General features: G+C 35.7%; 2 protein-coding genes across 2 annotated transcripts; one reads left to right on the forward strand and one right to left on the reverse strand.

Moving 5' to 3' along the window:
- The first annotated feature begins 6 nt into the window (after positions 1-6).
- On the forward strand, positions 7-2,518 carry LOC120780483 (LMBR1 domain-containing protein 2 homolog). The gene is made up of 4 exons (XM_040112759.1): positions 7-200; positions 263-692; positions 746-1,647; positions 1,704-2,518. The coding sequence occupies exons 1-4, from the start codon at positions 30-32 to the stop codon at positions 2,331-2,333; spliced, it is 2,133 nt and encodes a 710-aa protein (XP_039968693.1). The 5' UTR covers positions 7-29; the 3' UTR covers positions 2,334-2,518.
- Positions 2,519-8,720: 6,202 nt separating this feature from the next.
- LOC120766478 (phytanoyl-CoA dioxygenase domain-containing protein 1 homolog) lies at positions 8,721-13,872 on the reverse strand. The gene is made up of 4 exons (XM_040092020.1): positions 13,799-13,872; positions 13,667-13,727; positions 9,026-9,683; positions 8,721-8,976 (listed from the first exon to the last, which is right to left on the reverse strand). The coding sequence occupies exons 2-4, from the start codon at positions 13,688-13,690 to the stop codon at positions 8,792-8,794; spliced, it is 867 nt and encodes a 288-aa protein (XP_039947954.1). The 5' UTR covers positions 13,691-13,727; positions 13,799-13,872; the 3' UTR covers positions 8,721-8,791.
- Between the last annotated feature and the right edge of the window lie 2,206 nt (positions 13,873-16,078).

Consider the following 16,078-nt stretch of genomic DNA (forward strand, 5'->3'; position numbering starts at 1 on the left):
ATAACAAACCTATAAGATAAGACCCTAAAATGGCCCACTTACTTTTACTAGCGGTCGTAGCCGCTTTACTACTAGCCGGATTTTTACTCTTTCGGTATGGAAATATTCCTCGTCAACACATTATTGTAACATTGTCGGTGTTAATGGCGTGGTGCTTTTCGTTTCTTATTGTCTTCACTATACCACTTGATGTCACAAATGTAAGTACATATTGAACTTAACTTATAAACATATGTATTTATGTTTTTCCTTTGAATTCAAGACTTTGTACCGACAATGTCTCCAGGAAAATAATGATATTGAAACATCCATGGCATCTGCAGATTTCAATAACTCAAAAGTTGAAATCACATCAGAAACAAATACACATTGTCAGGCTCCATGGGGCATGATTCCTGATGATGTTTTTCCAAATCTGTGGAGAATAATATATTGGTCGTCACAGTTTCTTACTTGGTTAATTATGCCACTTATGCAGTCATACTTGAAAGCGGGCGATTTTACCATTAAAGGAAAATTAAAATCTGCTCTTGTTGAGAACGCTATTTATTACAGTTCATATTTGTTCATATGTGGCGTTTTGTTGATTTATATAGCTGCTAAGGGTGTCTCTTTGGATTGGCAAAAACTAAAAGCCATCGCATCTTCAGCATCTAACACTTGGGGATTGTTCCTCCTAGTGCTGCTACTTGGTATGTAAAGAACATATATATTTATTTAAAACACTATAGCATGAGATTTATAGGCTATGCGCTCGTCGAAGTCCCTCGCTCTCTTTGGAATAATGCAACGCCTGGTTTTACATTACAATACGCTTATTTTAAATTAGCGAAATTAAGCTCGAGCAAAGCAGAGGCGGAGGAGAATGTAGACGATGTATTGGAGTCTCTACAAGGTATAAATCGTGCTATCCCTAATGGTTATGAGCTACGTTCATGTGTAGAAACAATACTACGCAAAGTACCAACCGAACTTATTGAGCGTGCGACCCGCAACTATAATCGTGGGGGTAGTATCGGAGACACTCCTACAATTGTACCAACAGAAAAGACATTAATACGGATTCATAAGCAAGTTATTAAGTCGTTGCAGACATTACAACGTAGTGAATCCCTTTGGAGTGTGCAGGTAGAGAAAGTTTTGTACTTGGAAGATATATCACGAAATATGCACTCGACAGATAGAATATTCAAATCAGAGTTTCCTTCCCAGCGTTCGCAATTATGTAGAATCCTTTATAGCCCCTCATTACATTGGTACTGGGAGTGCTTTTGTAAAAAACACTTTTTGAAAGCTCTTTGCATAGTGGCCGCAATCATGTCCTTCATGGTCGTGTGGAGTGAACTGACATTTTTCAATCGACAACCAGTGCTTTCTATACTTGCTCAGGTTATAAATATTGCCAAGTATAATTATAAATTCTTTACTATCGAATTACTTTCAATGATTGTGTTATGCTATCTATTCTATTGTACTTATTCTACGATTTTGCGCATACGTTTTTTAAATCTTTATTACTTGGCACCACATCATCAAACAAATGAGCATAGTTTAATTTTTAGTGGCATGCTCTTATGTCGATTAACACCACCAATGTGTCTTAATTTTCTCGGTCTAATACACATGGATTCACATATAATTGAAAAGGTAAACTACTTTCTTATAATTTAATTGAAGGAACTAAATAGCTGATTGTTTTGCAGAGGATACTCGAAACATACTATACTCAAATAATGGGTCACATGGACGTTTTAGGCATAATTTCCGACGGTTTTAACATTTACTTTCCTATGTGTATGTTGGCATTTTGCCTGGCTACTTGGTTTAGTTTGGGTAGTCGCATTTTAAATGCTATGGGGTTTCAACAATTCCTTCAAAATGAAACCATTGCCACAGAGTTGGTTCAAGAAGGCAAAGATTTGATTGCGAGGGAAAAACGTCGTCGTCTACGCGCAGAGGATACGATGTCACGACGTAGAGACCCAACATCTGTTACGAATGAATATATTGCTAAATATCGTAATTTAGCTGGAACCGCCGTGCAAGTTGGTTCAATTGGCCCTTTACGCACACCAACGGATGGACTTTTGTGTGATGGAGACCGAATAGGATATGAAACTGTTTCACCACCATTAAACACTCGTATCTCACCAATAGGTGTGCCGCGCAGTCTATCAGAAGAAATAAATGAACGTTTCGGAGTTAGTACTCATCTGGAAATTGGTTTTAAGGGCGCCTCACGGCCCTTAAATAACATCGAAAAGAATTCAGATAGTTTGAATACGGATGAACGTATAAGATCCCCGCTTCGTGGTCTTTTCGATGATGTTTGATAAATAGTAGAAAAATACTATAAATAAAACTAATGAAGCTAGTATAGTAGAGGTGGTTTATTATATTCTATGAAGAATTAAATGGCAATGCTGCTACTAATTAAAATGTTTGAATCATTACTATGCTCAAAAATTAGCAGAAGTTATCTTTCAATCCAATATACTTAAATGATACTCGGTTTAAATATTTGCAGTTTTATTTATGAGTAATGAAAGTTGTTTTCTTTTAAGCATTGCATTATTAAAAGTATAGAAGTATCTTATCTTAGTATCAGACATCTTTGGCTCATGAAGATATGTTTTAATTCTTGAAGAAGTTATTTAAGTAGCACTTTGGTTAGGTTAGGTTAGATGGCTGATCGAAGATCGCACGTGGCCTGGTATATGTATTCCTTTTTCAAGCCATAGAAAAGAATTACTCCTGTGTTCGAACTTATAAATTAGCAAAACGCTTAGTAACCAATACAAATTTGCATAGGCGTTTAATTTCAACTCCCGCCAGTTCATTCTACCGATATCGGTTGTAGGGTGCTTGAGTGCAAGGCTTGTATCACTGATCTGCTATCTGAGTGGATGGTCATTTCTCTGAAGGAGGCTGCACTCTGGCTGCACCAAGCTTTGACCTATCCGTAAAGAAGCTCACTGTCCCTCTCCTTCAACGGCTACTTCCTACTCATAGTTCCCTCGTCGATATATGGGCAGAGAAAGAGCCGCCATAGTTCGGTTTGGCGACTCCATGACCTAAGTGATCCGGTATGAATTCAAAGTGTGTGAGGATAAGCGAGTATTCAGGTATGTACGTGTTCTTTTAAGAACCCAGATTCTCTGAGTCTGATAACCAATTTGGCAGCCTTACACCTTCCGACGATGTTTACGGGCACTACGTTCAAAATGGCGTTAAGTGTCATGATTGGAGTGGACCTTGTGCACCACACGTGCTGATAAACGCCGGACGTTGAACCAGACCAGCATGCTTATCATCGTAGCGTTTCACAATTCCGCCACGTCACCTGCCGGTGGATTTCAACCGGTTTCCCCCATCCTATTGCTCACAGAGTGGATTCATGAAGAGACTTCTACTGGGGTCTTGGTCTAGTTGCTGCAGTTCGCAAGCGGCGGTTTCGTCGCCCCAGGAGCAGCAGTCCCACTCAGGATAGAGACAATAAAATCAGAGCCGACCAGCGCAAAGAAGGAGTCATCTCAACTTACACTTACCACGTCAACTTAACGACGTGCTCTGAGGCTTACCAGGGTTTTAACGGGACTGCGACATTAGCCTGCCTCTGATGAGTGTCACCTCATCGTATTCAAGTGTCAAACTGCCGCAATAACCAGCCCAGGGTTCTACCAAACAGAACATTTAGCGTTACCCAGGATGCACAAACTTGGAGGCGATGTGGCACTACGCAAGAGGACATCCTTGACAGTAAGAACTTGAAGGTCGACTGCTATTTGGACGATCCTGCTGTCCTCTGTTCAGAGTTGAATCTTAATCGCCTATCCCGGCTCATAGAAAGGGCACTTGAGGACTCGTAACTGTTAATGTGGAGAAAACAGAAATCTGTCTTTTCACAAGAAGGACAAAAACTTTGCAATTCAATCTCCCTCCTTAAGGTGTATAAATATTGTACTCTTGAGCTCTAATAAATATCTTGTAGTTATCCTAGATAAAAAACTAAGCTGCAGAGAACAAATTGAGAGCAGGGCTTCCAAAACCTTCGGAACTGGAAATCCTGGTCATTACCACAAAGTAGGCTATTGACTCTATACAAGTGTCATCCGCGCCATGCAAATGTATGGTCCAATGGTATAGTGGATGGCTGATCAAAGGTTGAAACTGGATTTGGAACGGGCTCCTTGAGTAGTGCACAGAAAGCAGTTGCAAACTAAACGACTACAATTCAGTCTTTTAGGCCGAAATTTGCTCACCAGCAAGTCCATAAACATTCTAATGGATAGTGAAGCGACAATTAAGGCCATTCGTAGCACCAATACTACATAAATCTCATTGCGTTAGTTTATACGAGCAGGCAAAAAGTACACTTTTAGTAAGTAATTCGATTAATACCACATGGGTATCTGGTCATATAGAAAAGAAGAATATGAAAAGCCAGACGAGCTGGCCCGACACAATTCCCCTATGCTGTCCCAGGCCATTCAGCTCCTTCAAGGGTTGTATGAAGCAGTGGACCCTAGAGGAACATCTCACGTCTCGGAAAACAAGCAACACAGGGCATACCATAAAGTTACTTCACCCAATACTCCAACTTAAGAGATGTTCTGCAGCTGGGGTGAAAAAGAATACGATTTTTTACCAAATTAACTGAGTTGCTGGATAACGCTTAAATTGGTTTCCATCAGTAAGTGCAGCCGGGGATCATGCGTCTCCATTTTCAACCAACCAACAATATTTTTATGTGAGTGTTCGTTATTTTAATAAAACCATGCGAAGTGTTCTCGACCTATTGAAGTACGAGAATGATGTACATATTTGAAAAGGGAACTCTTATAAAAACAAGATTTAAACATTGTCTACATTTCCATTGGTTAAATGAAGAGAATTACAGTTAGCTCCGTAAAATTAATTTTCACTACTTAATGGCTTTGAAAAATTCTTTCACTGTTGTAAAGTTTCTCTATCTCTGGTGAACATAGACTATAAAACGCCAATAATGTAACCACAGGTGTTAAAAGATTATCTAAAAAATTCCTTGTATCACGTGCGCTGTGAATACTATTGTTTACAGAATAAAATAATGTATTACGACTTTGCAGAACCTAATCAAATCTTAAGAAAAACAAGTAAGGAAGGGCTAAGTTCGGGTGTCACCGAACATTTTGTACTCTCGCATGATAGCCACGCCCACTTTTCCAAAAAAAATTACGTCCAAATATGCCCTTTCCTAATGCGATCCTTTGTGCCAAATTTCACTTTAATATCTTTATTTATGGCTTAGTTATGACACTTTATAGGTTTTGGGTTTTCGCCATTTTGTGGGCGTGGCAGTAGGCCGATTTTGCCCATCTTCGAACTTAACCTTCTTATGGAGCCAAGAAATACGTGTACCCAGTTTCATCATGATATCTCAATTTTTACTCAAGTTACAGCTTGCACGGACGGACGGACGGACGGACAGACAGACATCCGGATTTCAACTCTACTCGTCACCCTGATCACTTTGGTATTAATATATAACCCTATATCTTACTCTTTTGGTTTTAGGACTTACAAACAACCGTTATGTGAACAAAACTATAATACTCTCCTTAGCAACTTTGTTGCGAGAGTATAAAATTAAGTAAAACTTAATAATAACAAAAAAAGCAAATAAATAGCTAAAAATGTAGTACCTAATATCACACGGGTTGGCTATCGCATCTTACACAAGTGTTGCTCACGTGTCTAGTAATTTGACTGTCATAGAAAAAACTATGAATAAGATAGACTACAGGAACCTGAATATTTTGAAAAATAAATTTAATTCCAGTGTCGAAAAAGTGAGTTTGAATCACTCTTGGGTGTTTCAGCAGGACAATGATTCTAATTGTTTAAGAATAGACACTCTGTCACGTACCCAAGGAATTGAATCACCCCCTCAATCACCATACAAAAGGATAATCAGCCTTAAGGACATGCTTAAAGATGTTATTGCAGAAGAATGACAACAAATTTTACCGGAAGTAACAGAAAATCTTCTCAATTCAAAGCCACATCGTTTACAAGTCATAATTAGAGAAAATGGAAAGCATACATACAAAGTAGTAAAAATATAGTTCCAGCATTTATTGTTCTTTTGTACACTTTCTTTTGCCGCCAGAAATATGGAGGAGTCAGAGGAGGAAATGCAACATAATTATTTTAGTTATTTTTTATTAATCGATTTTATTTAAAAAATATTTAAATTGTTATGAATTTATGTATATTTTTATTTTTATGTAAATACTATTACATAAATAAATAAATTCTAAGGTATCAGTATTTCTTAAAAGAAATTAAGCATTCTAACAATAGGATGAAACACCTCTGTAATGGAAGTAAAGAATTCAAAATGCTTTATTATTGAAAATTGACTTATGCTCTTTTCAAGTACTACGGTTTTTCGATTGGACCGAATTTTCATAGAGTCGAAATTATATAAAAAGGGATAAACCGACAATCTATGAAATTTTATATTAAGTAAACACATAAAAAAAAATTCCAGTATTAACACCACCAACAATGTCAGCCTGGAAATCCAACGCAGGATTGCTCTTGCCAACAGGTGCTACTTCGGACTGAGTAGGCAATTGAAAAGTAAAGTCCTCTCTCGACGAACAAAAGCTAAACTCTATAAGTCGCTCATAATTCCCGTCCTGCTATATGGTGCAGAGGCTTGGGCGATGACAGCAACCGATGAGTCGACCTTACGAGTTTTCGAGAGAAAAATTCTGCGAAAGATTTATGGTCCTTTGCGCATTGGCCACGGCGAATATCGCATTCGATGGAACGATGAGCTGTACGAGATATACGACGACATTGACATAGTTCAGCGAATTAAAAGAGAGCGGCTACGCTGGCTAGGTCATGTTGTCCGGATGGATGAAAACACTCCAGCTCTGAAAGTATTCGACGCAGTACCCGCCGGGGGAAGCAGAGGAAGAGGAAGACCTCCACTCCGTTGGAAGGACCAAGTGGAAAAGGACCTGGCTTCGCTTGGAATATCCAATTGGCGCCACGTAGCGAAAAGAAGAAACGACTGGCGCGCTGTTGTTAACTCGGCTATAATCGCGTAAGCGGTGTCTACGCCAATTAAGAAGAAGAAGAAACACATAAAAGCATTATATGGAGTGTGCTTACAACATAAGTATATGTATTCATATAAATGTCTATTTTACATAAATTTTATAATTTGATACCATGTATTGGGTAAAGTCTTTATTTTTTTATATTTATAATAATAAATAAATAAACAAATTGTACCATTGTGTAAATCGAAGTTTCGAAATTTTTAGAACGGAAGCTACACGAACTGATACAGCATCGCCTCCGTAAACTTCATAAATTTCATGTGGTTTGCTTGGCATTATTCCGTTTTTATACAAAAATTTCAAAATGTAGCAAATTTCTTCATTATTTTCACTCATTTTTGAAAACTTCCCCGAGTTTATATTTTTTTTTTGTATACGATTGTAACGACATCTATTGACAAAACACGAAAATTTTTCGGCTACCCAATATATCAAGCGCTTGTATGGCAAACTTTTTATTTTGACGACATATTATCAGGAATTTTAACATGAGTTCATAAATGATAAAAAATGGTAAATTTCAATTTACAGTCGCGAAATTTTTTATTTTGGTTATTATTTATGAAATATTTAAAATTTTCGATAAGACTCTAATAGAAAACAATATAAGAAAATCTAAAAGTTAAAATAGCCCTCCCTTCACAAAAAAAGGAGTACATGGAATTGATTTTGATCAATCAATTTGTATGACCGCGTTAAAATGATTTTTGTCAGCTTGTTTTTTTTATCAGATCATTATCAACTAACAAATTAGTATCTTATTCATTTGTTGCAAACTAGAATAATGAAATACGACAACATTTTGTTTTGATTTGTGCTTAATATCCGTTTTACAAAATCTCAATCCCATGGATTTTTATAGCAGCTTGAACAACTTCGTCTTTATTCGTAAATCATATTTTCACTATATTGAATGGTTGAAAATAACTTTAAGGATGCCTGCAGAGTGGACCCTCAAAGCCAAGCTGAGCTCAATACTTTCATACGAAATTGCATAGGCGTCGCAGGTTGGACGCTGTCCAAAGCCGATCCATGTGAAAAACAAGTTTTAAAGCGTTTTTCGGCACCAACTCGTGTGTTGCTCGGTGGTAAAGCTTAATGTCTCTGGCGTATTTAGTTATTAATTTATCGCGCTTTTAGTAGTTTAGGTTATCCTCCGATTTCATCCATTTTCACACTGTCGGCAGAAGTTCGTATAAGATTTGTATTCAGCAAATTTGGTTGTCGTAGCTTTAATTGGTTTAGGAGATGTGAACATTAAACTTGTTAGATGGCGGGGCCACGCCCACTTTTTCAAAAAATTATGCCTTGCCACTGTGATCCTTCGTACCAAATTACAGTTTGATATCCTAATGTAGTGCTTAGCTATGGTACTTTATATGTTTTCAGTTAATAGCGGTTTGCGGGCGTGGTCCTATCAAGATATCTCAAGTTTTACTCAAATTACAGCTTGCACGGACGGACGGACAGACAGATTTGATTGTAATGTACTTTATAGGTTATTAGTTAGATTTTTAGATAAGATACATATAAGAAATTATACAAAAAATAAAATGTGTTGAAACTTACATTGTTTTAATTTCGAGAAATGGATAGGAATACACATTAAAAATAAAAGAAAGTTAAATTCCACATGTATACTAATAGTATTAGTATTTTTTTTATGTGATTTAGTTTTTTCTCTCAAACAAAAGAGGAAAGGGTTTATCTTTAGTTGGTTGAAGCCAATTATCTTTGGAATATTTCACATTGTTTTCTGTCTCAATGACGTGGAAAGTGTACGCATGACGGCTCTTTTGTGAATGATTTTGTTCACTTTTATGCACCACATTGCCATGAATAATAATACAAGTACCTAAAAGAAAGATATTATATTAAATGAACATGTGACTCCTTTGCTTTACCTTTGCCTACGAGTAGTGGTGTATAACTTGATTGTGGATATATTGGTGCTGGTCGATCATAAATAAGTAACTCGTTGGCTTCTTTATCTGGATTCCGCTTGTAAAGGCGGTGAATACCACTTTTATGTGATCCTTTTATAACTTCTAAACATCCATTTTGAATAGAGCAATCTTCGAGTGCGAACCAAAAACCAATAACGGAATTTGGTTCAGTATGTAAAAACCAAGAGTCCTGGTGTGATATAACTTCGCCGCCAATACCTGGATTCTTGTATATATACATGCTTTGGCAAACAGCCGGCTTGTTGAAGTTCAACTGCCAACAAATTTCCTTAACACGATTACTAAACGTTAATTTGTTAAAAATTGGATGTTGAACATGCAGGTAATGACCAACTTTGTTTAAAGCCATCATTGGATCTACCAATAATTCACCATTTTCACCAAAAGCACCCTCTTCAAAAAAAAAACGAACTTTATCACCTGAATCGAGAAAGTATGTTTCTTTGCTGTGGGCATCTTTTTGATTTACTGTGCTGAAAACTTTCCGATTTTCTTGAGGTGCCTCCAAACAAAGAGCACAGCCGGCTAAATAAAGTTCATCGATTTCAGATGGTGTAAGAAAATCTTCGATAACAACAAAGCCATTTTGGTTCAGCTGAAAAAATAAATTTTAAACAAAATTAGGTATTGTTATTGTAAACAGAATGATTATACTATATATAAAAGGTTATTTTCTATGTTCTACATAAAATGTTAGAGAATGACTCGAACAATAGTAAAAAAATAGTGTTATTTAATAAAAGATATTTTTAACCGACAAAATGTATGTATATTTTGTTATACACATACCATTGCATAAAATGCATATGTATGTATGTACATATGTGCATCTGGATATTTCATGTAACAACCAATCCTTCATAGTACTTATTGATTTTAATTTTCCATTTTACTTTATAATTCAAAATGTATTAACGGGGTAATTAACATAAGTTAATGTACTATCATGATGAAACCGGATGGTGGGTTTTAAATTTTGGCAGAACAGCTAGTATGTACAAAATTCGTTTGTATGCTCAGCTTTTGATTGCTCTTAGCTATGAGTATATTATTATTCTGATTTAGTATCCATATTAATGTTTTTACACACAATTTTATTATACATATTTATCACCTAAAAAATATCGATTTAGATATAGGGTTATACTTATATGTATGTGATCAGGATGATGAGACGAGTTGAAATCAGAGTGACTATCTGTCCGTCTGTCTCTGCAAACGACGAAGAGATTTGCACAACAATTCACACAAAGGTGGGGCACCTGTGGCTGGGCTCTGCTCCAGGGAAATCAACCTTCGTAAAGAGATTTTCTAAGTTGGAAAGAGGCGAAACTAGCACTGAAAACAATGAAGGCAGAGAACGCCCGAAAGAGGCGAAAGCTTTATGCAAAGTGGGTGCCGCGCAAGTTCATAATCCATCAAAAACAACGAATTGCTGATTCTGAGGAGTGTGTGAGTGCTCTTTAATCGTAATAAAACCGAATTTTTCCGTCGGTGTGTGACAATAGCACCAAGGTTCCATCATTTCACACTGGAATCCAATTGACAGTCAGCCTGGTGAACTGCACATGATGAACCGATCCTCAAGGGTGGAAAGACGGTGCGTAAAAGTCGGCTGGCAAGGTTATGGCATCAGTAGTTTGGGATGCACGTTGTATAACATTCATCGAATGATTACTGAGCCATCACACTGCGTACATAGTTGCAGTTTTTATTTTTGAGGAAGGATCAGTTTGAAATTGTACGTATTTCTTTATATCTCAAATTATAATCGACTTTTTTATCACTGTAGTTATTCTGTTATTTTTTATGTTACATAGATGTCGCGTCTTCGCCTATAATCTAGTAAAGTAGCCACAATGCCTTGTTCAGAGCAACAATCAGAATGACTCATATACTATATAATATACTGTGTTGTTATTTGTATACTCTAGCAGGCAGTTGCTACAGAGTATTATAGTTTTGTTCGCCTAACGGTTGTACGCATCACCTAAAACTAAGCGAGATAGTTATATATACTATATATAAATGATCAGGATGACGAGAAAAGTTGAAAACCGGTTGACTGTCTGTCTGTCCGTCCGTCCGTGCAAGTTGTAAGTTGAGTAAAAATTGAGATACCTCGATAAAACTTGGTATGTGGGTTCCTTAGTACACTGCCACGCCCAAAAATCGCTACTAACCGAAAACATATAAAGTGCCATAACTAATCACTAAATTAAGATATAAAGTTGTAATTTGGTACTGAGGATTCCAGTAGTAAGTGGCCTCTGTGGGAAAATTTTTTTGAAAAAGTGGGAGTGGCTCCGCTCTCTAACAAATTTAATGTACATATCTCCTTAGCCACTTAAGCTACAACAACCAAATTTACTGAGTACAAATCTTTTCAGAACTTCAACCCACAGTGTGAAAATGGATGAAATCGCAGGAAAACCCCGCACATTCCCCATACAACGGCACTGTTCAAACTACTAAAAGCGCGATAAATCAATAACTAAATACGCCAGAGACATTAAGTTTTACCATCGAGATTGTATGAAAATTGGACAATGATCGTGGCACCGCCTACTTTTTGGTGGAATCCCATATCTCTAAACCCTACCAACCGGTTTCAACGGAATACAGCACATGGGATTCTTCTTACCTTCTTATACCACATGCGAAAATTTCCGAAATCGGACAACAACCACGCCTACTTCCCAAACACGCGCAATTTTAAATTCCACTTGACTCGTTCATTTTCCAGTACACTAATCAAGAAGCAATATAATAATATAACGGGATAAAAATTGAAGCCAATAAAAACTGTTCAAGCTCGCAGGTACCGAATATTTAGACCCCGTACCTATAGTTGACTTTTGATCGAAAATGTCGGTCAATGCGTGATATATACAAGTATAAGGGTAAGGTATAATAAGCACAAGGGTTGAATCGGGTCAATATTTCCCTGAGCCCCCATATACCTAATATAAAGATTTTCGAACTTCCAGGTAACTTTATACCGCATATATCGGTCAATATGTGAGTTATCTTAATAAAAATGAAAGAGCATGTTTTACTCATAATAGTGTATCCTTGTGCCGAAAAATGATAAAACTGGGCGAAAACTCGACTAGCCCTCATATAACTAACATCAGAATTGTCCATATACATACAAGTATATTGGTAATTATACCTATGTGAGGTACCTCAATGAAACCCAGGGAAAATTCTTTTAGTATGTGGCATGATAATAGTATAGGTGAAATCGGGTCGATATTACCTCAACTCCCATATAGTACATATGCATAGCGATTTTCGTTTTTCTAAGAAACCTTATGTCAGTGTATGAGTTATATAGAGTATATGTATGTATTTATAAAATTGCTTGTATTTCGATCCTCTGGTTGACGTTTTCACCTTAAGGTATTTCCCTGGCTTTGATTCTTGCAAGTTGCAAGAGTGTAAAATGTTCGGTTGCACCGGAACTTAGCCCTTTCTTAATTGTTTAACTTATTTCTTTCTTTTTTTGTAGTAATAAAATTTTAAAATGATTCTTACATGAATTCTGAACACATGCTTATGATTTGATATATAATTTTGGTATCTTTGTATTGTATTGACTTTTAACATCCTATGTCCGTCCCCTGGATCTAAGCTACCTCCCCACCAATTTTTAACCAAATCGGTTCAGCTGTTCCTGAGTTATAAATATGTAGTGTAACATGACTTTCTTTTATATATATATGTAGATTGCCACCAAAGCTGTTATTTTTTCTTAAATACAAAACTATAAAAATACGCGTTGTTATTATAATAACTGTTGAATATAGTGAAAATATTATTAGGAAATTAAGATAAAATCATTATTGCCAGGACGGTATTGTACTTCAGGTTTATTTTAAAAATAATTGGAACAAATCTTTGTGAATTGAAAAATAATGATTTTGATTTACCATATTTCTCAAATTTTGTAAACTATTTTTAATCATGTCGTTTCATCTTTTCATTAAGAAGTGCTATTGGCCATTCAAGCTTGATGAGTTTATGACGAAAATTTCAATTAACATTTCAACTAAATGTATTTTCCCACTACTTTATATAGAAATTAATTTTTAATTAATTTAATTTATATATATATATAGCACTAGCGGTTAAGCCATCAGCTTAATTTATAATTTTTATAATTAAATTTAATTTTGGTACCTTAAACGGTACTATTTCTTTTGACGACGACAGTGTGAATTTGATTAGAACTGTTTAAGTGTTCTTATTTACACATAACTTAATTTCCAAACATTCCCAATTAAATAAATGTATGTACATACATTACAAAAGATGCAGTTTCCACTTCATACGTACGTAGATATGTATGTAGTATGTAAGTACATCAGCAGACATCACTTATTTATTAAGTATTACTTTATTTAACTTTAAAATTGTGAAAGTAATGTAAGCGTTAAAACTATTAAAATAATATATTGTACATACACAGTAGCTTTTAAATACGTTTGTATGTATGTAATTAATTTTAAAATAAAATGAATAGTGATTGACTTTGCATATATTATAGATAAACACACGTGTGTGCGTACATACCTCATCTAACAATGTACTATGCATTTTTTGTTCCTTTATTCGCCTTTTAATTTAACCTTTTCTTTAATAAAAACGAATAAATTTTAATTATAATATTCATACACAATTTCTTGTTTTAATATATCTTATTACTTTGATTTTCTAACGTAATTTTCAAATTTTCACAAATATTATGCGACCAGTTGCACATTCAATTTTGAACTGAGTTGAAAATTGTTTCTACTTTTTACTTAACGATTCAGCTTTTTCACAGATTACATCCATAACGACAATAACATTAACCGAACATTAACATCACTAACCGAATGGCATCATATGTACCTATGCATTTGTATGTACATATGTACATATATACATACATATATGCATGTGTCTGTGCCCATTTGTATGTTACGAGTCAGGAAATATACATACTAGTTTACGACTAGAAGTTCGAGAACTAGTCGAACTACATCAACAGGTTATTTAATTCGACTTTTAAGTTATTAAATATTAAAAATTTTTAAATTATCTAAAATAAAATTGAATCCGGTCAAATCAAGTAATTAATTAGTTTTATTACTACATCGAGCTTCATATTTTAGATTAAATTGACTAACGGATTAGATATTATTATAATAGGTATCAAATCAACCAAAGATATGAAAATATATACTAGTATAATGAGAATACGTGGGTAAGGGAAAAGTCAAACTAATTTCACATATCTAAAAATTACACTAAGTCGACTTATCAGGACTTGTGATAAGTACAGGGCCAATATAACCATTGAAAAGTTCTAGATTCTAGGCAAAACCGTTAGGTTAACAAAACCTTTACACTATATTGTACATAGGCAGGTAAAAATTTCAATAAATTAGGGATTCTGTATATATCAGAACCAGCATAAATACCGCTAATAACTCTTGCCAACAGGTGTTACTTTGGGATCGGTAGGCAATTGAGGAGCACACTATTAAATATTACACTCTCATTATTCTCGTCCTGCTATATGGTGCAGACCATACGTAACGAGTGTTCGAGAGAAAGGTTCTGCGGAAGAATAATGGTCCTGTGCGCGTTGACCACGGCAAATATCGCATTGGATGGAACGACGAGTTGTATGAGATATATATATAATTGCTTATATCGGTCAATTTGTGAGGTCTGCTATTGTGCCGAAAATGGATAAAATCGGATAAAAACCCCATATATCTAATATAAATATTTTGGAACTTTCGATTCACTTCATAGCGCATCTTAATGAAATTCAGAATTTTAATAACATTATACATTGGATGAAATCAGGACAATACTACCCCCAGTCCCCATACCTTTTATACAGATTTAAAAATATTCTATTGACATTATATATTGACCAATCTGTGACGACTCAATACTGAACGGCTTAGAACTTAACAGTGGGCGAAAAATTGCTATATTCTGGTAGAGAACCATACGATAACCGTAATGATTAGGTCGGTTTCTTTCTAAGTAAAAATGCCCGAAAGACGCTTGTCACATGGGAGCTAATAAACAAGCGCCTAATAAGAGCGAGATTTTATTCCAAAGGTAGAAAAATCATAATCATTCATGGTTACGCGCCAACTGGACTGATGATGACTGCAAACTAAATTTCTACAACAAGCTGTCAGCCACTTTTTCAAAAACTCGTAAGGGTGATATTATTATCTTGTAGGTAGTCTGATATAACTAGATAAATATAATTGCTGTAAAGCTTCCGACCACTAAAGCTGCGAAAAAATTTGACGTCAGAATGATACAAACAGCGACCACACTTGCGAAATTTGGTAAAGCTCTTCAAGTAATTGACCCATCCGAAGCCGAATTTCTGCTCGGTTTAAAGCACCGATAAAAGTATGAGGATACCGATTAAAAAGAAAGAAAAATTGGTTCAGCGAAGAAACCTACATAGCAATCAGAGCCGACGAGAGGCAAAACACACATGAGCTTCGCAGCATTGCAGCCCAGAGCTATGGCAGGCTACTATTCAACTTATGGTATTTTCGTTAACTATAGCATGGCGCTTCGATCTAGAGGAATTCCTGAGGAGCTTACAGGTTTAATCAAAGCACAATATGTAGACTTCAGGTGCAGAGTACTTCACAATGGCGAGTTCTCAAACAGTGTTATTCGACGATTCTTTTCCTTATTGTTATCGACGACATCGTACACAAATTCATAGATGGCAAGCGCAGAGGTATCTACTTGAACTTAACGAACTTCTCGCGTATACGGATGATATTTGTCACTCGGACTACAACCAAAATTTAATGGTCCATCCGCCGGGTAGGTTAGGTTTAAAATTCAACATCGGCAAAAAAAAAAAACAATAATCTTACAAAGCAAAGAATGATGTTGATGAGTTTACCTATTTTGGCAGTACAATATCTATGGAAAACAGTGAAAGAA

This window comes from Bactrocera tryoni, chromosome 1 (assembly GCF_016617805.1).
Source record: "Bactrocera tryoni isolate S06 chromosome 1, CSIRO_BtryS06_freeze2, whole genome shotgun sequence".
Classification (NCBI taxonomy): Eukaryota; Metazoa; Arthropoda; class Insecta; order Diptera; family Tephritidae; genus Bactrocera; species Bactrocera tryoni.